The 25,641-nt window shown below is 36.9% G+C and overlaps 1 protein-coding gene across 3 annotated transcripts; it reads right to left on the reverse strand.

The window, feature by feature from the left end:
• Positions 1-2,894: 2,894 nt before the first annotated feature.
• LOC141387660 (ficolin-1-like) lies at positions 2,895-9,826 on the reverse strand. Of its 3 annotated transcripts, XM_073957640.1 has the most exons (4): positions 9,696-9,826; positions 3,453-3,792; positions 3,143-3,380; positions 2,895-3,058 (listed from the first exon to the last, which is right to left on the reverse strand). In XM_073957640.1, the coding sequence occupies exons 1-4, from the start codon at positions 9,777-9,779 to the stop codon at positions 2,950-2,952; spliced, it is 771 nt and encodes a 256-aa protein (XP_073813741.1). In that variant the 5' UTR covers positions 9,780-9,826; the 3' UTR covers positions 2,895-2,949. The 3 variants fall into 3 exon arrangements, with proteins under 3 accessions (XP_073813741.1, XP_073813739.1, XP_073813740.1); XM_073957638.1 differs by having other exon boundaries at positions 3,143-3,792; XM_073957639.1 differs by having other exon boundaries at positions 3,143-3,792; positions 9,799-9,825.
• Between the last annotated feature and the right edge of the window lie 15,815 nt (positions 9,827-25,641).

Here is a 25,641-nt window from a genome sequence, read left to right on the forward strand (position 1 = left end):
AACGAATAGGAATTTGGTCTTGCTGTCTTTAGCAATATTGTAGTCCAAAACTAGTAGAACTTATCTTTTGAAAAAGACACATAAGAAAAACTCCATCTAGGGCATCAAAATCTATAAAATATAGAAAATAGTACATAATTGCTGAAATTCTGGTCAGTATCGGCTAAACTATTGGGAGTTGAACCAAGTAACCTTTTGCAAAAATCTTCCAAATAAAGTTCTCAACAATTCTTTAGAACATTCTGAAACATTCTGAAATGCTTACTTCATGTTGTTTCAGTGGTATTTTTCATCATATCTTTTACAACACGTATTTCAAATATAGTTCACACCAACAGTTTATTGTCGCATTTCGGATTTCACTACATTATTGACATTATTATTAAATCGTCGCTGAAAAATGTACTGAAAACAACGGCATAGAGGCATTTTACAACAATGACAGGTTCTGAAGAGTTGTGTATTACATTCCAGGGAATATTTTTCCAAAAGAAAATATTCAGAAAAAATTAACGGGTTTGGAGATACGGTGCGAAATGTATAAAAATTGTGGAATTTTTGCATATCTTTTGAAATTTGAGGCAATAAATGTAGTTTTTCGAGTCCATTATTTCTCCAAATATTCTATTCTTGTCCTTATCTACAAATTTGCTTCAGACGTCAGAAGAAGATTCACATTGATTTCAGAGATATAGCCCCGAATTTCTTTAAAAACTCAATATTTAACCATGTTTAGATGGGGCCATAAAATCCGAGCTGGATCTGACACAACAACTAGGGTTTCTTGTCGTTTGGGTCTGTACTTTCAAAAAATCCTCAGTTCGAATTGTTTGCACAAGATCACCTTAAAAATTTTGCACAGTGTAATAAATGTAATGGCAAGCTCTTTCAAAAAGTGTTCGCAATTTTAAAATTACCCATCCAAAGACCGACGCACGGCTTATAGACTAACTAAATACTTCTCCATAGAGAGTCAATGTCTACAAGAAAGAAAATCAATTGACTTCTTGTTATCACAGTTTACAACATTGACTCTGTAGTGCAATTCTCTAACTCATTTTTTGAGTTACCGACAATTGTCGTTAAATTTAAAATGCTTATAATTTCGGTAATTACCGATGTTTTTCGGTAAGTTAGCGACGAATAAGAAGGAGTCACAAAGTTCTACCGATAGCAAGAGTGTTGTCAACTTTTATTTGAAATTTTCATTCATAATTTTGCGTTTTAATTTTACCGATTTTTGTCGTAACTCAAAAAATATGTTAGAGAATCGCACTACTGATTTGATCCATCTCGTCTGAGAGGAGGATACTACTACTCGAACCGCAACCGATGATTACGAAATATGCGAAAACTTGTCCTGATAATTGGAACTTGTAGAATTATGAATACTTTTCAGAACTGATAATTGGAACATGGAACCGTGGTTAAGTTGGGTTGTCTCTCATGTCGTCCAGAATGCGTCCCCGCTATGTTTACGTTGCTTTACTCAGGAGCTTGTGATGGTGATCATGGTGAAGAGGAATATGTAAACGTGGGAAAATGATAGAGGAGATCAGACTTGTTTAGTTAGAACAATTTATTTATGTTTCACAAAGAGGACGTCTGACACCCATTTCATAGCCATTCAAGGTTCCTGGAGTGAAATTAGAAAGAGAAGTCATTATTACCAAACAGTCTGTGGCTACGAAGATTGCGTCTCCGTCAGACACTTTGCATGGTACACTCTTTCGAATGGCATTTCCAACATCAAACATCTAAAATGTTGGGTACCCGAAGAGATGGTATGTATCGTAAATCTCTGCTCTTCGTCGCTACTCCTTGTCGATGTAATATAACTTGTGCAACTCTTCGGGTCAGTCAACTTTACGTCGCCACACGTAACTTCCTTTTCGTGAGTGAGTTGATCATTGTCCACATTTTACTATTTGCGGCTTCAATATTGCAACGCTTCCGACGATCAAGCCAATGACAAACCAGTTGACATCCAGTGTCAGCTCCCTGACTCTGGGGTCATTGGACATGTTTCGGCGAAGTTCATCTCTCTCTTTTACTGGTCCCGGCACCTCTTCTGGGCAATTTGGACTCACAACGGGTATTTGGCAGTTATGAGGTACCGGAAAATATTTTTTGCTGTCCGTACATGCGAAAGGTTGGAAAGTTCTCTGATGCGGTGATTTATATACTCTCTAAGGTTTGAGGAGCTTGCTTTCTCCTAATTAATGAAAATGCGAAGTTTAGGTGTAAAGAAGTCGGTAGAACGCCGATTTAGATGATAATTGGGAGATTACCTAACCCAAGTAAAATTATTGCTTCTATGTTTGTCATTTGTCAGAACTGGACGAACTGTGTTGTCGAGGTTCCCAATGAGTCGGGAATGTTTACGCAACACAATCCGTCTCTATCGCTATTAACCCGCATACGGACATGTCCGGAGCAATCCCTATCTGCTGCGTCTCACAGAAATATGAGAGTTGTGCATTCCTTTGCATTTCCTTGGTTTGATTTATCGTGTAAAGCATGCCAACAAACAAGGTCGAGGTCTGGAATCCCACGATTTGCTTTTAGAATTCTTGCATTTCTTACATTTCTTAGCATTCCCCTTCCATATCAGCCCAGCAAAAATCCTCCTTACAAACCTCCTTTCCCACTCATTATTTTAACAAGGGCATGTCGCGCGAAATATCTGGTTATTTTGTAACCACTGAAAAAGGTAGATGTTATCCACTGAAATAAGTAGATACTGAGTAGATTCTGACTACTTATTTCAGTGGTTACAAAATAACAAGATATTTCGCGCGACATGCCCTTGTTAAAATAATGGGTGGGAAAGGAGGTTTGTAATGAGGATGTTTGCTGGGAGATGTTGGTTGGGCGAGTCAAGTAAAAACGTAAATACTGCAAAATAGTTTTTATTAGCACTCTAAGGATATTTTATTTAACAACATTTTACTTAGGTCGTATAGACATCTCAACGAATTTCAACGAATAATGCTGTCCCCTGAATTCATTCCAAACAACACCTTCCGCATACCTTGTAGTGTTGCCCTTTAGATAGCTGCCATTCAAATTATTTTTAAGAGAGAAAAAGAAAAGAACCCGTTATTTCAACTCTCATTTATAAATTTCATTTTCCACTTACCTGACATGGCAATCTCTGTACCACCAGGCACCTGTAAATAGCTCGGCACAATTACCACTATATTCATCATTATCCTGATCTTTCGTTGTGAAATTGTAACCCAAATGAAATGTTAATGAATCACCAGCTGTACCACTATATTGACCCAAACTGTGAAGTTTATATTTTTGCGTTTCACTGGCCACCACAAAATTGTCATATTTGGCATAACGGCGATCATTTTCAAAATCCTCTAAGACTATCAACAATTCATAGGGTCGACTATTGGTCAGTTTGTGTAAACGTTCAAGACCAATCAAAAATTCTGTACCTTTATTGCCAAAACCTTGCTTATACTCCTCCCATGTTCGATAAAAGTTCCCTGAACCATCTATACGGCGTTGTATAACAATCTCTCCACACACACGTTCTTCTTGTTCTTCTAATTTTTCAATGAGACGTTGTATAACAATTTCTTTGTTAGAACTCTCCTGTTGTTGTTCTAATTTTTCCATGATCAATTTATTTTCTTTTTCCAACTTTTGTAGCTTTTCATCTAAATCATCCAATCTTTTATACAAATTTTTATTTCTATTGACAAACTTATAGACATCAGTGTACCATTGAATTATGCCATCCATATCTTCTGATTCACAGAAATCAATAGACATCTAAAATAGAGACGAAGTTGTAATTAGATTGCTATAACTAAATGCGAATTAGGAGGCAAACTTAAAACTTCAAATTATGGCAAATTGTAGCGGCTACATAAAATGCAAAACAAACAAGTAAAAAAGTATCAGTCGGCTTTGCCGACAGAGATATACCCTCAGCCTATTTGAATTGCAACGTTCATCTACGGACAGATCGAATGTTTTTAGGGTATTTTCTGAATTTTGTGGCACTTTTAGGACATTTGAACTTGCCGACAAAAATGTGGATTAGGATTAAAGTTCAAAAGTTTTGCGGAGGAGGGAATGGGCCGGCATATTGCTTTACGGAAGTGGATCTTATTTTGAGAGTCATATCTTTTCGATGGATATCGTGCCCATTAGTCATTTCAGTGGGTATGCCAGGAAGCATGGACTTGTCCACGGAAAACATAATATGGCTGTAAACAGGACCACAAAGAACATCATCGGTGTTAATTTCCAATGGATCTCCGAACAGACCCTAAACTGCATTTGGACACAAATGTTGAACTTTTGTGTGGGAGGTATACTAAGGGGAGGGCCATTTTAGAACTTAAACTAAATATGGACAAAATATGACGAAGGCCAAATTTTGGGCCAAATCGATTTATCAGGTATCGAAGATGTACCCGAAGGTATAGGCAAATATAGTCCATATTCAAGCTTGATCTATATCCGGTAGATATATTAGGATGCGTAAAGTTTGGACCAAATTGGTCCTTCCCTTCAAGAGTTATCGTGCGCACAACTTTCCGAACATCTTTGAACTTTTGTGGAGGAGTGCACCGATATGGCTTATCTTCGAACTTAAACTAAGTTTGGACAAAATATTATGAAGGCAAATTTTGGATCGAATCGGCAAACACGGTGTCATAGGGTTGTTTTTTTAACTTTTCAGGCTATTTTCTCAGGAAGTATGGTTTTGCCCCTGACGATTGAGTCCATATTGGAACCTCATCTAAGTTTGGTAGAAATTACACGATGTGCAAAGTATAGACCAAATCGGTTAATCCCTTCAAGAGTTGTCGTGCGCACACATTTTCCAAAAATGTTCGAACTTTTGTGGGGGAGCTACCGGAAGGAGTGGACCGAAATAACCCATCTTCGAACCTAAACTAAGTTTGGAATAAATATTGCGAAACCCACACTTTGGACCAAATCGGTTCATCCGTTCGAGAGTTATCGTGCGCACCAGCCAGACAGACAGACGGACGGACATTGCTAAATCGACTCCAAATTATCTGAAACATATTTCGTCCAAACATACTTGGGGTCTAAAACCATTATTTCGATGAGGTACATTTTGCCCGTATGAAAGAGTATATACCATCGTTAGCATAAATGCCGAGGGTATAAAAACCATACGATTTATTTATTTAATTATAAACAGGCGGTTTTCGAACGAAGACTTTCCATCATCATATACCATACCATCATATTGATCATTTTCTTCGTGGACATATTCTACCCATTGAGATTCCAAATTACTATGTTACAGACACTACAGTAGGCTAATCCTCTAAAAGACTTCATATAGAGCAGTATCGTAGTACCTTCTAATCTGATAACCCGCAATACCAAATTTCAGACATTTTGGTAAGATAGTGTGGCTAAAACATTCTAAATACCTAAAATCGAGAGGTACCGTTCTATGAGGGCTATATCAAAACGTGGACCTATACTGACAAATTTTTCAGGGAGTCTCAAAGAAGACCAAATACCATATTTCAGCCATTTTGATAAGATAATGTGGCTGAAACCTTCAATATATCGAGAATAGGAGACCTATATAGACATATTTCGGGGACCGATATAACCCTTTTTCAATACCAAACTAATGTAATGGGTGAAGAGGTGTTTTTTCTACAGTCTGTTTTTTACAAATCACGCGTGAGTCGCTTAAGCCACTACAACGTTTACAAATCGTTCAACTTTATTACGAATATTCGCGTTATGTGGGGAGTGTTTTGAGCCTAATTGTGTTCAGTGATGGGACACATTTCTGGCTTTATAGGTATGTGAAGAAGCAAAATTGCCAAATTTAGGAAGAAGAGCAAATTAAAGACATTCAAGAGCTGCCACTTCATCCAGAAAAAATAACGGTTTGTGGGTTGGTGGAATCGTCGGACCCTATTTTTTCAAAATGATGCCGGTTAGGACTTCATCGTCAATGGTGACCGTTATTGCGCCGTGATAACCAACTATTTGATGTCTGAAATTGAAAGTAGTAATCTCGACGACATTTGGTTTCAACAAAACGGCGCCACTTCCCACACATCGCATCAATCAATGGATTTGTTGGATTTATTGAGAGAACACTTCGGTAAGCACGTTTTGGAGCAGTCGATTGGCCACCAAGATAGTCTCATATCACTCCGTTAGACTTTTTCCTGTGAGAATATGTAAAGTCAAAATTGTGTGCGGATAAAGCCGCTTCGATTCCAGTCTTGGGGGAAATCATCAGACGTGCCATTCGTCAGTTACCAGTCGAAAAGCTTAAACGAGTCATTTAAAATCGGACTCAAGGGACGGACCGTCTGAGACATAGCCTCGGCCACTATTTGTTAAACATAATCTTCAAAAAATAAATGCCATCGAATGTTCTTTCAAATGATAATAAACATTCCCCATTCAATTTGATTTGTCTGTGTGTGCGTGTTTTTTTTTTTCTTTAAAGAAAGTAGGAACCTCTAAATGGATCACCCTTCATAATAGAAACTTCTATACTAAATTATAAAGCACTGTCTTAACCCTCCGTTGGACAAATGGGCTACATCGGTCCAAATGGGCTATATCGGTCCACGTTTTGATATAGGCCCCATAGAACCGCCCGATTTTCGATATTTTATCATTATCATATCGAAGAGGCTGAATTTTGGTATTAAGTCTTTCGGTCAACGTTTTCGTTCGTATACACCCAATAGAACGATACGTCCCGATTTTTATACTCATAATATGGAGGGTATAATTAAATTTTGCATTCCGTTTGCAACACATCGAAATATTCATCGGAGACCCTATAATGTATATTCTTGATCAAGGTAAAATTTTAAGGCGATATAACCATATCCGTCGGTCTGTTGAAATCAAGATATAGCTCGCAATTTTTAAGATAAAGGTTTGTAATTTGGTATAGAAGCTTCTATTACTCCTAGGATGTTTGGTATTGCAAATGGGCTATATCGGTCCATGTTTTGATATAACCCCCATAGAACGGTACCACCCGATTTTCGGGATTTTTGAAGGTTTTAGCCTCATTATCACACAGAAATGGCTGAAATTTGTACATAGTCTTAGTTGAGGGTACTAAACTATCCTCCAAAAATTTGTCAGTATAGGTCCACGCCTTCATATTGCCCCCACAAAACAGTACCTCCCGATTTTCGGTATTTTGAAGGTTGTGCCCACTATGATCCACCGAAATGGCTTAAGTTTGGTATTTGGTCTTCATTTGGGGAATAAAACGTTCCATATGAAATTTGTCGGTATATGTCAACGCCATAGTATAGCCCCCATAGAACAGTACCTCCCTATTTCCGGTATTTTGAAGGTTGTGGCCTCAATATTCCAATAAAATGGCTGAAATTTGGTATTTGGTCTTCATTTGGAGTACTAAATGTTCCATGTGAAATTTGACGGTATAGATCCACGCATTCATATAGCCCCCATAGAACGATACCACCCGATTTTCGGTATTTTGAAGGTTTTAGCCTCATTATCACACCGAAATGGTTGAAGTTTGGTGCTTAGTCTTCGTTGGAAGTATAAAACTTTCTCCCAGAAATTTGTTGGAATAGGTCCACGTTTCGATATAGCCCCCATCGATATAGCCCCCAATTTTCGTTTTTCTGAAGATTGTGACGTCAATATCCCACTGCAAGACTGAAATTTGTTATTAAGTCGTCATGGGGTTATAAAATATTCCAGAAGAGAGATATCAGTATAGGTCCGGGAGTTCCTATATCCCGAATAGAAGCGTACCTCTTGATTCTCGGTATTTTGAACTTTTTACCGAAATATCAGAAATTTGGTATATAGTCTTTGTTGAGTCTAAAAATTTCCGCCAAAAAAATTTGATATAGGAACGGTACCTCCCGAATGTCGGTATTTTGAAGGTTAGCCACATTGTTTTACCGAACTTGCTGAAATTTTGTATTTAGTCTTCTTCATAAACGAAAGGAAACAAATTGTTCCGTTTTACTTCAATACAACTCATGGTGGAGGGTATAACAAGTTCGGCCTGGCCGAACATAACGCCTTGCTTACTTGTTAGTATTTTGAAGGCTTTGCCTCATTATCGCACCGAAATGGATGAACATTTGGTATTTAATCTTCTTTGGGACTGCAAAGAATATCCGAAGAAAAAAGTAGGATACCTTGGCCACGTTATGAGAAACAACAAATACAAAATTAATATTTATTACATTGCCCACTTGTTCTCAGCAAGCGCTCACTGGCTATTTCTAACACGTAAACACATTTATAAATGGTGGTGTTTTTTATTGAAGGGCATAGAAAAAAAGCAAAAGCAACAAAGACACATAGGTACATATAAAAATTCCAAAGAAATACATAACACACTTTAATAAGAGAAAAACTGAATGAAATAGCTTTTAAAAAGTCGCACTTGTAAAACGAAAAAATTATATAGAAACTTCGTTAAACGCTTCTCCTTAGTTGTGAAATAAAACACATTTTCTTCAAAGTTGAAATCATCAGCGGGAAATCGGCATCTGGAATCAAATGATTATATAATGTAATCACTAGGTAGGTACATCCATATTCCAAATATACATATAGGTACATATATATGAAAAATGTATTGATGTAATTAACAATATTAAATGCGATTTCTTCCTTGTCCAATAAAATATTTTCATTCACCGTTCTGATTCAATTATAAAATGTATTGGTCATTGAATTTAGTAAAAAGCACAATTTCTTTAAGAAAAGACAAAACACTGATTTATTCATTGTCATGTACTGTGGGACTAAAGAAAATGTTGTAGAGGATGGTATAAAGGAAAAACTTTATTGACACATTTTAAAAGGTTTAGAAAAAATAGTAATTATTTGATTCCCACTACCATAAACGACTTAAAAATTTTATTAGTAATGGTAATTTAATACAATCCAAAAAAAAAAAATCTAGAAAATCAAAGAGTACAATCATTGATAAAAATTGGATTTAAATATTAAATTACGAAAATTGCATCCAAACCAACTGTGCAATTTTTTTCTATTTTTATTAGAATGTTGATAAAAAACCAAACTGAAAAAACGATTTTTTTCCGTTTGGACCAATATTAAAGAAGTTACGAGTATTTCTTTGCATATAGTTTTTACAGAATTGGACTTTTTCAAGGCGTGATATCTTTGGAACCATCAGTCAAAAAAAAAAAAAAAAATGAAAATATACTGAAATATTTTCCTGATAAGCAGCAGCATATACAAGAAAATATTTATATATTCTGAAATGTAATATAATTATTGTAAAACGATTTAATGTATGATCGCTTATATCCGAACAACGGATGGGCAAATAAAAGAAGAAGAAGATAAGCAGCATCAGCACAGCAAACAATAAAGGTAATAAAAAACCATACTTTTCAAATGTCAGAAATCCCCATATATACTTGGTGGGTTCTAAAATTGTTATTTTGAGGAGTTACAAACGGAACAATAAACTTAATATACCCTCCACAGTATGGTTCCGGAACGACGTATGTCCTATGTGATTGATCACTTATTGCTCTTTTTTGCTTTTGATTTTATTGTTGTTGTTCTTTTTGCTTTTAACAAACTTTGCACTGAGCTTATTGTTATTAAAAGCAAAAGCCAATTTAAACAGCACTCGCGTCAATGTTCGCATCTTTACTTACCAATTCCATTTTGGTTGGAACCACAATATTAAAAATAATTATTGTGATGCAAACCACGAAAGAACTTAAAATTCCAGAATTCATTTTCTTGCTATAAATTTACCATTGATTTTCGAAACATTTACTCTCAGTATTATTTGCAAACTGAAGTCAATAATTGATATGATTCTTTTATTTATATTCTAAATTTGTAGAGGAACACAAGATTCAAATGGGATTATTCTTATCAACGTACTGTACATACTTACTTGTTGTTCTCAATACTTTATAAATGACTGGCTGACCCCTATACGAGTTGCTGACACTTCGTTAAATTGTTTAATTGTAATTTTTTAGTTGGCATGATATTTAGAATTAAGAAGCGTCATTGTTCATCAGCCTTATATATGTATTTGCTTTGTTCTCGTATTTTTTTAATGGTAAATGTAGTAAAAGAGCAAACTGTCTAAATTTTATTTACCATAGAAATTTACTCAAAATGTATGGGGACGGAAAATGACAAAACTTGCAAACAAACTGGCTGAAATGTCACAATCAACGTATTCACACGCCAAATATTCAGCTAAATTCGACTCTCCCAAATTTATCTATAAGAAGAGAGCGCCATTCAGCGCCATTTTTTGTTTCAATTGAAGTGGAAGTTTTGCAACTTTTTAGAATACAGAAACGATTTTCTAGCACAGAATTGGAAAAAGAGTACTATTTTTCAGGTTCTGAAACACAACAAATGTTGTCGATTTTGGCAAATTAACATAATCATTTATAGCTTTTAGGTGCCAAACAAAGCGCATTTAGTACTTGTTCAGTGTCAAATAGTGCTTGCGTTTATACAGTGAAAAGAAATCGACGGAGCGCTTTTTAAATAAATCGCGTTCACAGTTCACATTTTTAGGTTTTTTTTTTCTAAGTTTTTATCTACATTTTGGGCCTAAATTGGCTATAATTGTGAGGTTCTCAGTGGTCAAAAATATAATTCATATTCATATATTGTTATCCAAATCTGAAAAGTGTGTAAACTTCCACACTTTTCAAATTGGGGTTAAAAAAGGAAGATAAAATCCCTAAAATACCTGAAATCGGTTTGTATCTCTATATGGTGGCTATACCAAAATCTTGACCCATGTCCAAAATTTTTGGTGAGGCCTAAAAATGAAGATAGAATCCTTAAAATAATTTAAATCGGGAGGTACCGCTATATGGGAGCTATAGGGAAAAATGGTCCCATATTGGTTTTAGTTTTATATTCATGTATTGTCATCCAAATCTAAAAAGTGTGCAAACTTTCAGTTCGATTGGTCAACTGAAACTGTGTTAAAAATGAGTTACTAGATTTAAACTAAATCGGGTGGTACCGCTATATGGGGGCCATAGGAAAAAATGGACCCATATTGGTTTTGGTTTCATATTCATGTATTGTCATCAAATCGATTGGTTAACTGCAACTGTGTTAAAAATGAGTTACTAGATCTTGAACTAAACGGACACCAAAGCAAGTTAAATAAAACACTGTAAAAATCTTTTTTGTATGTTTTATTGTTTTATCAGCTATTAAAAATAGAAAAAAATTGTACAGGGGGGTTGGATGCAATTTTCTCGATTTAATATTTAAAATCAATTTTTAACAGTGATTGACCCCTTCGAAATATTAAATCGCGAAAATTGCATCCAAGCCCACTGTGCAATTTTTTTTTCTATTTTTTATAAAATAGCCGATAAAACAACAAAACGTACAAAAAAGATTTTTTTCAAATTGGACCAATTTTAAAGAAGTTATGAGTATTTCGTTGCATATAGTTTTTACAGAATTCGACTTTTTCAAGGCGCGATATCTCTGGAACCTTTAATAAAAAAACTGATAATATACTAAAATGTTTTGCTGATGCGCAGCATGACCACAGCAAAAAAGAAAGGAAATCAAAACCTTATTTTGAAAAAGTGTCCGATTTCACTCAGTAATCCCCATAAATCTTCTTTATTGGATCTCCGACGAATATTTCGATGTGTTGTAAATAATATGTCAAATTTACGCTCGCTCCATGTTATCATGGAGGATATAATAAATTATTGTTCTCAATTACGTGGCCGCCATTGTATATCACATTTAGGAGTACACTTCTACATACCTTAAGTGGTAATCATTTTCCTGGTAGATACTGTCAAATATGTAGATTACTTTAATAAAGTCATCCTAAAAGTATACTTTAATTTACTGTTATCTATGGCATAGCTAATAAACAACGCTATATTTCAATTGCTAAGTGCTACAAACAAAAGCTTGGTTTTTTCCACAGACACAAAAGCTCACACATTTTAAGCGAAAAAAATGCAATTTTTCAAAAACTGTGTCTTTAATCTCTGGCATTTGTGATAAGTGATAAGAAACAGGAAACAAACAGCGAGTGAGAGAAAAAAAAACACCATGAAAAATTATCCAAGAAAAATGAGGCAAAGTAACGACTCTTTATTTGATCATAATTCATTGATAAGAAATGAACAACTGAAAACAAAAGCTAAAAAAGAAACTGTACGCCATCATGTTCCCTTAACTTGCTGTAGCCAACAGCGGTATTGTCTGTTTGTCATTTTTCCTATTTCCTGTTTCTGCATCCTCCCGAAATCAAATACATAATACATGAAAAATGAGGAAATTATGCGATATATTTAAAGAAAAAAATACCCATCGATTTTCAAGTTCTGTTTCCCTCTATTGGATTTTGGTTGGTCCTACCAGCTGTCCGCTTGTGTTTTATCAATTTATATTGCTGTCAATTCACTTTCATTCTATGTCGATTCTACTATGCCGCCTTGAGAGCCGTGGCAAACGGATGTTAAATGACAGTAATAAAATGCTTGGAATGCCATCACTACCTTCAAACACCACATCCCTCAAACTTCAATGATTGATAGAAATGTTTAAATCAATTGCAGATGAAATCATGAATTTCGTGTACTTTTGTCATGGCTTTTGTGTAGGAAAAAAAGTAAGCAGAATCAGTCAGATTTGCCGACATAAATATATCCTTAGTCTCTTACAGCATTCCTTCCATCACAAATTGTATTGGACTTGTATTGGAATATAATAGAAAAATTAAAATCTATATCAAACATTTTGGGAATAATAGGAACTTCTGTACCAAATTATAAAGCTCTTTCTTGATTACACCAGACAGACGGACATCGTTATATCGACGAATGTCGAAGTGTTACAAACGGAATTACAAATATAATGTACCCTTCATTCAGCTAAAGATGACAATACCCCCAACTAATAAAAATTCCTATTGATGTTATAAAGCTAGTTCCAAATTATTTTTTGTAGTAAAGTAAGCGAGAGGAGAGGGAGTCTCTGAGAAATACTACTTATTTTCATTAAGTAGACATACGAGACTTCCTAATGGTATTATAAATAACTTCTATTGATTTTATACTGGGTTTTCTATAAGAGAATCTTCTCACCATCTTTGCGATGCCTAGTTTGCATTCTTTACAAATACAAGAATAACTATATCAAAACGTGGTCCTATAACGATTGCCTTACATTAAAATTACAGATAGTTCGGTTAAAAAGTTTAGCTAAAATCTTCGAAACAGTGAAGAAGTTTCGTCACCACAGAACACCTCAAACGTCATATTACAGCTAGTTCGGTTAACAAATTTAGCTAAAATCCACAAAATACCGAAAATCGGGAGGTACCGTTATTACTTACTTACTTAGCTGGCCTTTTACAGAACATTTGTTCCATAAGCCGAACTAAGAAAAAATCTCCAATCCACTCTGTTTGCTGCTGTATTTTCCCAATCTGGGATATGTAGCTTACTGATATCTCGTTTCACTTGTTCGCTCCAACGAAGCTTTGGCCTTCCAGATCTGCGAGAACCTCCATGCGGCCCGTATTTATACGCCTTTTTAGCGGGTTCATCATCACTCATTCTTATAACATGGCCTAGCCATCGCAATCGTTGTATCTCGATTCGTTCAACTATATTGATGTCATTGAATAGTTGATACAGCTCGATGTTCATACGACGCCGATATTCGCCGTCAACACAGATTGGCCCGTAGATCTTTCGAAGAATTTTTCTCAAACACACAAAGTACTGCCTTATCTGCTTGAGCAAGTACCCATGCTTCGGAACCATACATTAGCACGGGTAGTATCAGTGTTTTGTACAGTGTTATTTTTGTTTGACGAGAGGTGGCTTTATTCCTAAACTGCTTACTCAGCCCTAAGTAGCATCTGTTAGCCAACACTATTCTTCTTCGTATTTCACAACTGATGTTATTTGTTGTGTTTATGGCGGTGCCGAGGTAGACGAAGTCCTTTACTACCTGAAAATTATAGGTACCAACATTCACAGATGGTGCGGTGTTTATGGACATATTACGCGTCGATACCATCAACTTGGTTTTTACGCCGTTTACTGCCAGACCTACTTTAGCAGATTCTCTTTCGACTTTTGCAAAGGTGTCAGTTACTTCCTTTACCGATCGACCCATGATGTCAATGTCGTCGGCATAAGCCAGTAACATGTGGCTGTTCGTGTATATCGTTCCATTTCTTTTGACCTTCGCGTCTCGTATGACCTTTTTCAGCAGGATGTTGAATAGATCACACGACAGGCCGTCTCCTTGTCTGAAACCTCTTTTGGTAGTAAACTCTTCGGAGAGGTTCTTTCCAATTTTAACTGAGGATCTCGTCTCAGTTAATGTCATTCTACAAAGTCGAATGAGCTTTGCAGGAATACCAAAATCAGACATGGCTTGGAACACCTTTGAACGTATAGGGCTGTCGAATGCTGCTTTATAATCGACGAAAAGATGGAAGTTGTCGATCTGCATTTCTTGGGTCTTTTCCAGGATTTGTCTCAAGGTAAATATCTGGTCAATGGTGGATTTGCCAGGTCTAAAGCCGCACTGATAGGGTCCAATAATTTCATTGACCATAGGCTTTAGTCTCTCACACAATATGCCAGATACTATCTTATATGCAATAGGGAGCAGACTTATGCCCCTATAATTGGAGCACACAGTCTTATCACCCTTCTTGTGGACTGGACATAGGATGCTCACGTTCCAATCGTCGGGTACGCGTTCTTCCTGCCAGATGGTGCTAACTAGCTGATGCATACACCTTATCAGCGTGTCGCCTCCGGTTTTGAACAGCTCGGCTGGTAGGCCATCTGCTCCTGCCGCCTTATTATTCTTCAGCCGGTTTATTGCTGTCCTTACCTCATCTTGGCTGGGCGGTATACATTCAATACCATCATCTGGGATTGGATCTGTGGTATCTTCGCCGTCTTCACTGCTATCGGATACCAACAGTTTGGAAAAATGTTCTTTCCATATCCTGAGCACACTATATGTATCAGTTACCAAATTACCTTGTTGATCTCTACAGGAGGATATTCCTGTACCAAAGCCATCAGTTTGATGCTTCACTCTTTGGTAGAATTTTCGGACTTCGTTCTGTCTCCTGTACATCTCCATTTGTTCACACTCCCTCTTTTCCATTTCTCTCTTTTTCCTGCGGAAAAGACGTTTCTCCTCTCTTCTTTTCTCCCGATACCTCTCTCGTGCGCTACGCGTTGCTACTGATTGTAAAGTAGCCCTATATGCCGCATTTTTTTCTTCGGTAGCAGCACGGCACTCCTGGTCATACCACGGATTCTTTGGTGGAGGTCTCTGGTATCCAAGTACTGATTTTGCGGCAGTTTGCATGGAGTGGGTAATATTTTGCCATTGTGCTGATATGTTATCGGGACGAGAAGCGCTATCATTAAGCAATTGGGTCAGTTGAGTGGAATATGCTGTGGCTATCTGTTGTGTTTGCAGCTTGGCGATGTCCAACTTTCGTGTTGTGTCTGTCCGTGCTTTATTTGCAACGTTTAGACGGGTACGTACCTTTGCTGCAACGAGGTAATGGTCAGAATCTATGTTTGCTCCTCGGAACGATCGTACATCCAACACGCTCGATGAATGTCTTCCATCTATCACAACGTGATCAATTATCTTATATCTTTGGTCTGTTCGTCCTTTTCTTCAGTGGGAGCATGAGCACAAATAAAGCTGATGTTGAAGAATTTTGCTTTAAATCGAATTGTAGCAAGTCTTTCATTCACTGGGGTGAAGCTGGAGACCAGATGTTTTAACCTCCGACCAACTACAAAACCGCAACCAAACTCATGCTTTGTGTCATGGCAGCTATAATACAGTGCGTCACCTTTAGGTGTTGTTGTGACATCTTTCCCAGTCCATCGTATTTCCTGTATGGCAGTAATATCGGCTTTGTACTTTCCAAGTACATCTGCCAATGCGAAGACTGCACCTTCTCTATAAAGAGTGCGAACATTCCTGGTGCAGATTCGCAGATCATGGTCCTTAAAACGTTTGCGGGGTTCGTCAACTTTAGAGGGGTTTGTTTTTCTTTTCTTTCGTTTTTTCATAGTAGGCTGTTTTTTTTCTAGGGGAGGGTTACTAACCCGACGCCCAAACCCAAGTTTTGTGACCACTAAGAACCTCAAATGTCAAATTACAGCTAGTTCGGTTAAAAATTTTAGCTAAAATCCTCAAAATACCGAAAATCGGGAGGTACGGTTATTTGGGGGCTATACCAAAACATGGACCTATGTTGACGATTTTAACCTCAAATGTTAAATTACAGCTAGTTCGGTTAAAAATTTTAGCTAAAATCCTCAAAATACCGAAAATCGGGAGGTACGGTTATTTGGGGACTATACCAAAACATGGACCTATGTTGACGATTTTAACCTCAAATGTTAAATTACAGCTAATTGCGTTAAAAATTTTAGCTAAAATCGTCAAAATACCGAAAATCGGCCCGTTATATGGGGCCTCTGACAAATAGTTCCGCATGCTGGGCAGGTGTTTTTCACTGTTTCATCAATCCTTTCCCTAAAGACTTTCAGAGGTGATAAAGTCGGGCGGTCTGTGGATGGAGACAATTATAGGAAGGTGGTCAGACACAAAAGAAACGACCGGTTACCAGGTAAAGTCATATACAGTGTCGGCCAAAACTAAAGCACCCCCTCAGTACATTTTTTTAAAATTATATTTTTTTAAGAAAACAAAGTTATAAATTTATTTTTTCTTTTTATTTATTTATATTTTTATTATTATTCGAAAACACAAATAAATAAGGAAATCAGAATTTAATAAACAAAAGTTAAAATTCAAAAAACATTTTAGGTCGAAATATAAGCGGATAAAACTAAAGCACCCCCCAACTTGAAGTACAACAAAAACTATTGAAATCAATATTTCGTTGTGAATCCTCTATTCTGGATGACACAAGCACATCTTTTAGGCATAGAGGATATTAAATTATTAATTATTGCTGGCGATATTGCTTCCGTGGCTACTTTTGCGACTTCAAATATTTTTTTTTTTTTTTGGTGACTCTGTGGGTTTGAGTCCTTGGCTTTCCTTTTTCACTTGCAAATAATTTCCGATCATCAAGCTTAACTCTAAACGAGAAAATTAATAAAAAATTTTCTTTGGTTTTGCATTTTTTTCGGTTGATTTTTGAGCTTAACTCCAAATCGGGAGCTAAGTTGAGGGTATTCCGCAGGCCAATGAAGAACTTCTTTCGAATTGTTTTGGACTCACTAGTTAACCAATTTCGGTACATGATTTGGCTCGTTATCTTCCATCTAAGTGGCATATCTTCTTCGGCATAAGGCAACATCGCGCCTTTTAATACATTACGATACTTGAAACGATCCATAATTCTATTAATTTTTTAAATTGATCCAATCCCTTGGGCTGAGAAAAAATCCCAGACCATTATGTTCGGCCTCCACGTTTTACAGTGTCTTTGCAATATATAGGATTTACCCGTTGCCCATTTGGTTCACGCCTTTTACCATCTGAATACTTTAAATTAAACATAGATTCATCGGAAAACAGCACAGTCCTGCATTTTTTACAATCCAGTTTAAATCGGTCTTGGCGAATTCCAGTCTGGCTCCTACATTTTTTTTGTCGATATGAAAAGTTTTTTTTTTTTGCTGGTCGTCGACTGAATAAGCCGGCGTCTACCGTTCTTCTGTGACTCGTTCTTCTGCTAATTTTTAAATCTAAGCGATTGGGTATTTGGCCGACACTGTATCAAAATTACTCATAGATAGATCAAATTACTCATAGATGACACGATGATTATGTCTGGCGAAATGTGGCACTCCCCGCTAATTTAATCTTCGCACAAACCATGATGAGCAATTAAGCTTCTTAAAATTAGTCGCTTATGACCTTCTAAAAGGGGGCTATTGTTGGAATTGACGATATGTACACCTTAACCCTGAGTTTACAAATGCCAGTATTGGCAAGACAATAGCAAAAATACAAACCTTTTTCACAAATACATTTATAAATTTTTAAATATGTATAGAGAAAAGTATGAATGTATTGGTGAAAATAGTTTGTAACTTTGCTATTGTCTTGCCAATACTGTCTGTCTGTAAACGCCTAGAAGTAACTCTACCTCGGCAGCTTCACATCTGACTGCTATATGTGCCAAGCTCAAGCGACAAATGTCTGTAATGAACTGACAGGTGCAAAAGGAAATCTAATCCCCACCTCCGTTTCTGGTGCGATTATTCATTCCACAGTACGTTGTAATCATCACAACGCGTTAGGCTGCAGTTATTTGAACTTCGCTAGTTTTGTGGGGGGACTGCGATTATGATGACGACGACTCACTGGGGTTGTGTTCACGCAGCATGCAGCAACATTGTACATGTAGTGGACGCATCCACAGCAACCCCTGAGATGCACCCACTCCCGAAGCTTAAGTATGATATATGTATGTGATAAACCGAGCAAATCTATATGGGTCCTAGGTTTTCCTTAGTCCTGCCACCGAACAAAAGAATCTGACGCAGTCAACGATACAAATACAAACATAATTGCACTGAAGTGGCAGTCACTGGCCGGAACGCGAAGAACACACCGCCGTGATTTTGCATTGAGTCTGTTGTTGTAGCAATGCAAATATATTCGTTCGTATATTTTATTCAGTTATCTGGTTCCTCTGTGTTCGGATTAAAATATCTGCAACCTGGACTGGTCGTGTCCATAAAGAATTAGTAGGCAGGTGAGTGGGTTTAGCTGGGCAGTTAAACAAATGCAACGTGTCGTGCGGTCCCAATCCACACGCAGGGCTTGCGTTGGGTATCGTACCATCTATTCTATATGAATTGAGGAGACAACATTATCGGGATCTTAACTGGCCTGACGGATGAGGAAACCTTCCACTAGATCGTGACCAGGATGCTCACGGTGGTAACACACAATAAGGTACTGCACTGACAACATTTTGTTGTGTTAATGTACCGGTAAAATCTTCGTCTCCTCATGAAGATGGCTCACTGTTCTCATGACGAGGTTTCAGTCCTCAGAACATGCAGAAAGGTAGAGGTTCAACAGTAACCCGCCTTAGGGAACTTACTGTTCTAATCTACGGATCATAGATTTCTTATTTCTTAATTCCACAAACGCCCACACATTTAGCGGATTATATAACATTTTAAATACTGTTAGAAGTCTTCCCTACATCCTGAAACAGCTTGGTTTGTTTGACGGTATTGAAGGCCTTCGATAGGTCAAGAGCCAACATAACTGTTCGTCCACATGGCCTACACTGAAAGAAGAAGCTACGTAATATGAATGAAATCCTACGTTGTATCTATGAAATTTTTCATTGATTTTGAGCCAACATAGAGCTACATTGAATAAATGAAAAAAGTTTCATTGAGTTTCATTGAAGTAAAATTAATGAATTTGTTCACTAATGTAATGAAACTCCTTCATTGATGCAATGAAACTCCTTCATTGATGCAATGAAACTTTTTCATTGATGCAATGCAACTTTTTCGTTAATGCAATGAAACTTTTTCATTAATGCAATGAAAATCCTTCATTCATGCAACGAAACTGTTTCATTAATGCAATGAAAATCCTTCATGTATGCAATGAAACTTCTTCATTGATGCAATGAAAATCCTTCATTAATGCAATGAAACCTTTCGTTGATTCAAAATCAATGACACATTTCATTGATGTAACGTAAGATTTCATTCATGTTATGAAGTCACTTCATACTCACGTAATGAACAAAAATGAAGTCAATGCTAAATATGTTTGTTTCGTTTTATTGCAATTAGTGTTGACCATGAATACAACAAGTTATTTTTAATTCATCAGGTATTAACCACATTAATGATAGTATTGGGCGTTGTCATCTGTAAGTAAAATTGAAATAATAAACAAATTGTTAACAAATTAACTGGTTTTCTTAACAATAACTTACCTCCAACTTTTGTCGCTGTGTCATCCCCTATCTACGTCGATGATGTTGGGATACAGCATTTGGTTTCTTAAGGGAGTAGTGCTTCATTGACCACGGAAGGTCTTCGTAATTCCACTGATCATTAGATTTTCTATTTGTTATCGCCATTGCAAATATAAATGAAAATTGACAAAAAAAACCAAGACATAAAAACTATAAAAATTAGTTTAACCAAGATTTTTTATTTCATATTAAACACTTCATACTTACTTTCAGCGAAGTTATTTATCCTTTTGGGCGTTGTCATCTACAAGCAAAATTGCAAAACAAACAATTTTTAGTAATTTATCTGGTTTTCTAAACATTAACTTACCTTTAATTTTTGCCGGTCTACAGCAAACTATGGACAATTCAATGTGTACTTCCAAGTTGTTAGGACACAAGATTTCCTTTTTCTAAATTTGAGGTGCTTCATCGGCCAATTCTCCGCCATTCCACTCATCTCTAGATTTTCTATTGAATGCTTCCATTACAAAGAAATATATTAATGAAAATTCACTTAAAAGAACAACTGAACTCATAAAAAACAATATTTACATTTTCTTTTCATATTAAACTCATCACACTTTTTAAAGTTGAAAACACCAGACGTAAAATAACTTTTTTCATCCACACTTGATTGTGGTATAGCACAAACTAAAACAAAGTTCGTGAACATCATTAGGTGTAGCTACGAAAAAGTGGTTGTTTTGCAAAGAGAGATTAATTTTGCCTACACGTGTTTTCTGCTTGTTAAATACACACACACAACTACAGCTGGAATTCAATGAAAAACAATACAAACAATAACAACCCAGCAAACCAAATGTCTGATGTCCGACACGTCTGAACAATTTCGTTCAAAAATCGTTAAGATTTTTCTTCCGATTTCTAAACGATTTTTCGGATAGGAAATAGTTCAGATTGTGCACCGATTTCGTTCCGATTTCGGAACGAATGTCGGAAAGAAATTTCATATCCGAATTTCCCAAGGATTTTCTTCAGATTTCGTTACGAAATCGATCCGATGTCGCTAAGACATTTCGTTCCGAAATTATGTCAACCACTTCATACAACTTTCGTTAAGATATCGTTACGATTTCGGATCAGATATCGGACGTATCGTCCGAATTTTGTTCCGATATCGTTACGATGTCGGTACGATTGGTTTGCTGGGAAAGAACTGAGAATAATATTATTTGTAATGCGAATGAATATTTATGTATACCAACGCCAATCGGCGACAGTAGCGAATTTGTGTACAGTTGGTGGCACTTCTGCTAGTTTTTGTAAATATTCATGCATACATATTTATGTATGATTTCATGGAATATTTTGCATTGGTTCAAAGCAGGTCGTGAAAGATCTGATCTTTTCATTAGCATTTCAGCCCATGCAAAGGAAGTCGTGAAAGATCCGATCTTTTCATCAGCATTTGAATCATTTGTACAGATCACTATATAAACAAACAAGTCGATTTGTACATCCCTACAAGTAGCGACATCAAAACAAAAGAGTATACATTTCCAAAATTTTTTTTTATAAAATTACAAATTAAATGTAGGTTCACGAACTAGAAATTCTTAAAGGAGTGCTGTTGGAGTCCATGTCGAACCTGAACTGGTGATGAGAAGATAATAGAAAAGCTTTTGTAAGATGAAACAAAATCAGTGGCTGAGAGTGGATGAAGTAAACTATGTTGCGGTGCAGCGGCGGTGATTAAATTGAAATTTTCGGTGTAAACTTTATGCTGATAAATTAGTTCTAGTTATTTCATGAATTAGTTTGAATTAATAAAGAGTTTGGTTTGTCATGGAAATAATATTTCAATACAGAATTTTCCATGAAAATGTCATGCCAAAGGGTTGGTGAAAATGACATGTCAAAGCATTGGTCAAAATGACATGCTTAGGATCCGACAATGAATGTCATCTTAAGATCCGGAAATGAATGTCATTATGGTGGTCACGCTCATATAAAATTCATGAGTGAAAATGCTAAAAAGATGACATGCCAGGTCACTTTGTGGCCCCAATCTGATGCACAATGATATCAATTAATTGTGGCACACGATTTCTTTATAAAAAAGACAATGTATTTTTTATAAAGAAATTGGAATGAATAACTGAAAACATATTTTTCATATTCAAACTGAAAACTTATAAAAGTCAAAACAATGTGAACTACGATATAAATAATTTATTGTAAAGTAACATATAGTGTACCTACATCACTCCCCCTCCTGAAGCATCAATGTCCAACAAATTAAAAGTTACACGCTTTACTCTTTTGTCCTCATTTTGGGACTCGGTGGTATCGACAAATGCAGATTTATATATATACCCCTTTAGTAGTGTTCTTGTGATGCGATAAATTGGATAGAATGTTTTTGAAATAGCCCTTCCATTTATCCACCAATTCAGAGTTGTAATCGACAGTACTTGGAACTACTAACTCACCATGTAAACGTACGTCCTGTCCATACACCATCTGAGCAGGAGTATGGCCTAAATCCTCCTTTAATGTACACCTTAGCCCTAACAACACCATCGGAAGCACCTCGAACCAATTTGCTTGCTGATTGCTTGCCATAATTGCAGCTTTAAGCTGCCTATGAAACCGCTCTACCATGCCATTTGCTTGGGGATGATATGCAGAAGTTGTAATTATGTGGCTGCCGAGTAACCGGGTTAACTCCGTAAACATCTTTGATGTGAACTGCGTTCCTCTGTCAGTTGTTATAGTGAGTGGCACCCTAAAACGTGACACGTATCTAGAAAATAAAGTCCGAGCGACTGTTTCAGCCGTAATATCCCTAAGTGGGTATGCTTCTGGCCAACGTGTGTACCTATCAATGACAGTCAGTAGATATCGATGACCGCGTGAAGGTGGCAATGGTCCTACAATATCAACATGTATATGCTCAAACCTGCCCTTCGGAATATCTATTTTCATTACAGGAGATTTTGTGTGCCTAGTTATCTTCGATTTCTGACAACCAATACAATCTCTAGCCCAAACATTAATTTCCTTGCTCATACCTGGCCAGTAATATCTCTTACAAATCATCCGACGGCTAGTTCTAACACCTGGATGGGAAACAGAATGCAACTTTTCGAACACCACTCTACGCATTGTTAGTGGAATATACGGTCGCGGTGTCTCTTGTGACCCTTCGCACCAAAGATTAATATTAAACAACGGAATTTCGATTAGCTTTAAATTATGGAATGTATCCTTATTTTGCAAGATCTCTGTCAGGTCGTCATCTTTTTGTTGTTCTGCGCTCAATAATTTTAAATTCAACTCCGAGATATTCAGGACCTCAACCTCAAACGACCTTGAAAGCGTATCAGCAACGACGTTGGAAGTTCCTCGAACGTATTGAATATCATTCGTAAATTGTGTAATGTATTCTAATTGTCGGATCTGTCGTGGACTTCGTTCTGTCTTTGACTACATAGCACGTATCAGTGGTTTATGGTCTGTAAACACTGTAAAACATCTTCCTTCAAGCATATACCTAAAATGCTTTATGTTGTCATGAATCGCCAGTAACTCGCGATCAAAAGTACTATATTTCGACTCTGTAGGGGACAGTTTCCTTGAAAAGAACGCCAACGGCTCCGTTACACTACCACGTACCTGCTATAGGACCCCTCCGATTGCAGTACAAGACGCATCGACCGTCAACTTTAGTTTTGACTTACCATCAAAGTGACTCAACATAATTCGAGATGCGAAAGCTTTTTTAATGTCGACGAAGGCTTTTTCAGCCTTGTCATCCCATGTTAAAATTTTCTTCTTATCACTGAAAGCGCAATTTATCATATCATGTATAGGACCCGACATTTCCGCCAGTCCGGGAATGTACCTATGATAATAATTGACCATACCTATAAATTTTTGCATAAGCTTAACTGTAGTCGGTTTCCAAAATCTTGAATGGCAGAGACCTTATCGTCTGTTGGTCTAATTCCTTCCTCTGAAACATTATGTCCCAGAAAATCAATATTTGTTGCGCCCAATGTACACTTCCCTGGCTTAATGTTTAACCCATATTCCTGAAGCCTAGTAAATATCACTCTGAGGTGACGTACATGTTCCTCTTCATTTTCGCTAAAAACTAATACATCATCTATGTAAACAAATACAAAGTCCAGACCTTTGAACACCTCGTTAATAAAACGTTGAAAGGTTTGAGATGAGTTCCTCATCTGGATGGGAAACAGAATGCAACTTTTCGAACACCACTCTACGCATTGTTAGTGGAATATACGGTCGCGGTGTCTCTTGTGACCCTTCGCACCAAAGATTAATATTAAACAACGGAATTTCGATTAGCTTTAAATTATGGAATGTATCCTTATTTTGCAAGATCTCTGTCAGGTCGTCATCTTTTTGTTGTTCTGCGCTCAATAATTTTAAATTCAACTCCGAGCTATTCAGGACCTCAACCTCAAACGACCTTGAAAGCGTATCAGCAACGACGTTGGAAGTTCCTCGAACGTATTGAATATCATTCGTAAATTGTGTAATGTATTCTAATTGTCGGATCTGTCGTGGACTTCGTTCTGTCTTTGACTACATAGCACGTATCAGTGGTTTATGGTCTGTAAACACTGTAAAACATCTTCCTTCAAGCATATACCTAAAATGCTTTATGTTGTCATGAATCGCCAGTAACTCGCGATCAAAAGTACTATATTTCGACTCTGTAGGGGACAGTTTCCTTGAAAAGAACGCCAACGGCTCCGTTACACTACCACGTACCTGCTATAGGACCCCTCCGATTGCAGTACAAGACGCATCGACCGTCAACGTTAGTTTTGACTTACCATCAAAGTGACTCAACATAATTCGAGATGCGAAAGCTTTTTTAATGTCGACGAAGGCTTTTTCAGCCTTGTCATCCCATGTTAAAATTTTCTTCTTATCACTGAAAGCGCAATTTATCATATCATGTATAGGACCCGACATTTCCGCCAGTCCGGGAATGTACCTATGATAATAATTGACCATACCTATAAATTTTTGCATAAGCTTAACTGTAGTCGGTTTCTCAAAATCTTGAATGGCAGAGACCTTATCGTCTGTTGGTCTAATTCCTTCCTCTGAAACATTATGTCCCAGAAAATCAATATTTGTTGCGCCCAATGTACACTTCCCTGGCTTAATGTTTAACCCATATTCCTGAAGCCTAGTAAATATCACTCTGAGGTCACGTACATGTTCCTCTTCATTTTCGCTAAAAACTAATACATCATCTATGTAAACAAATACAAAGTCCAGACCTTTGAACACCTCGTTAATAAAACGTTGAAAGGTTTGAGATGAGTTCCTCAACCCAAGGGCATTCGAACAAATTCAAACATACCGAAGGGTGTTGTAATCGCTGTCTTGTGTACATCTTCTGGCGCCATTGGAATCTGATGATAAGCACGAACTAAGTCTAACTTTGAAAACACTCACTTCCCCTTCATATTCATATTTAAGTCGTGTATGTGTGGTATAGGATACCTGTCTGGGACTGTGACAGCGTTTAACTGCCTAAAGTCTCCACAAGGCCGCCAATCATCTGGGTCCTTTTTGGGGACTAG

This window comes from Musca autumnalis, unplaced genomic scaffold (assembly GCF_047663935.1).
Source record: "Musca autumnalis isolate F117 unplaced genomic scaffold, ASM4766393v1 scaffold_5, whole genome shotgun sequence".
NCBI lineage: Eukaryota > Metazoa > Arthropoda > Insecta > Diptera > Muscidae > Musca > Musca autumnalis.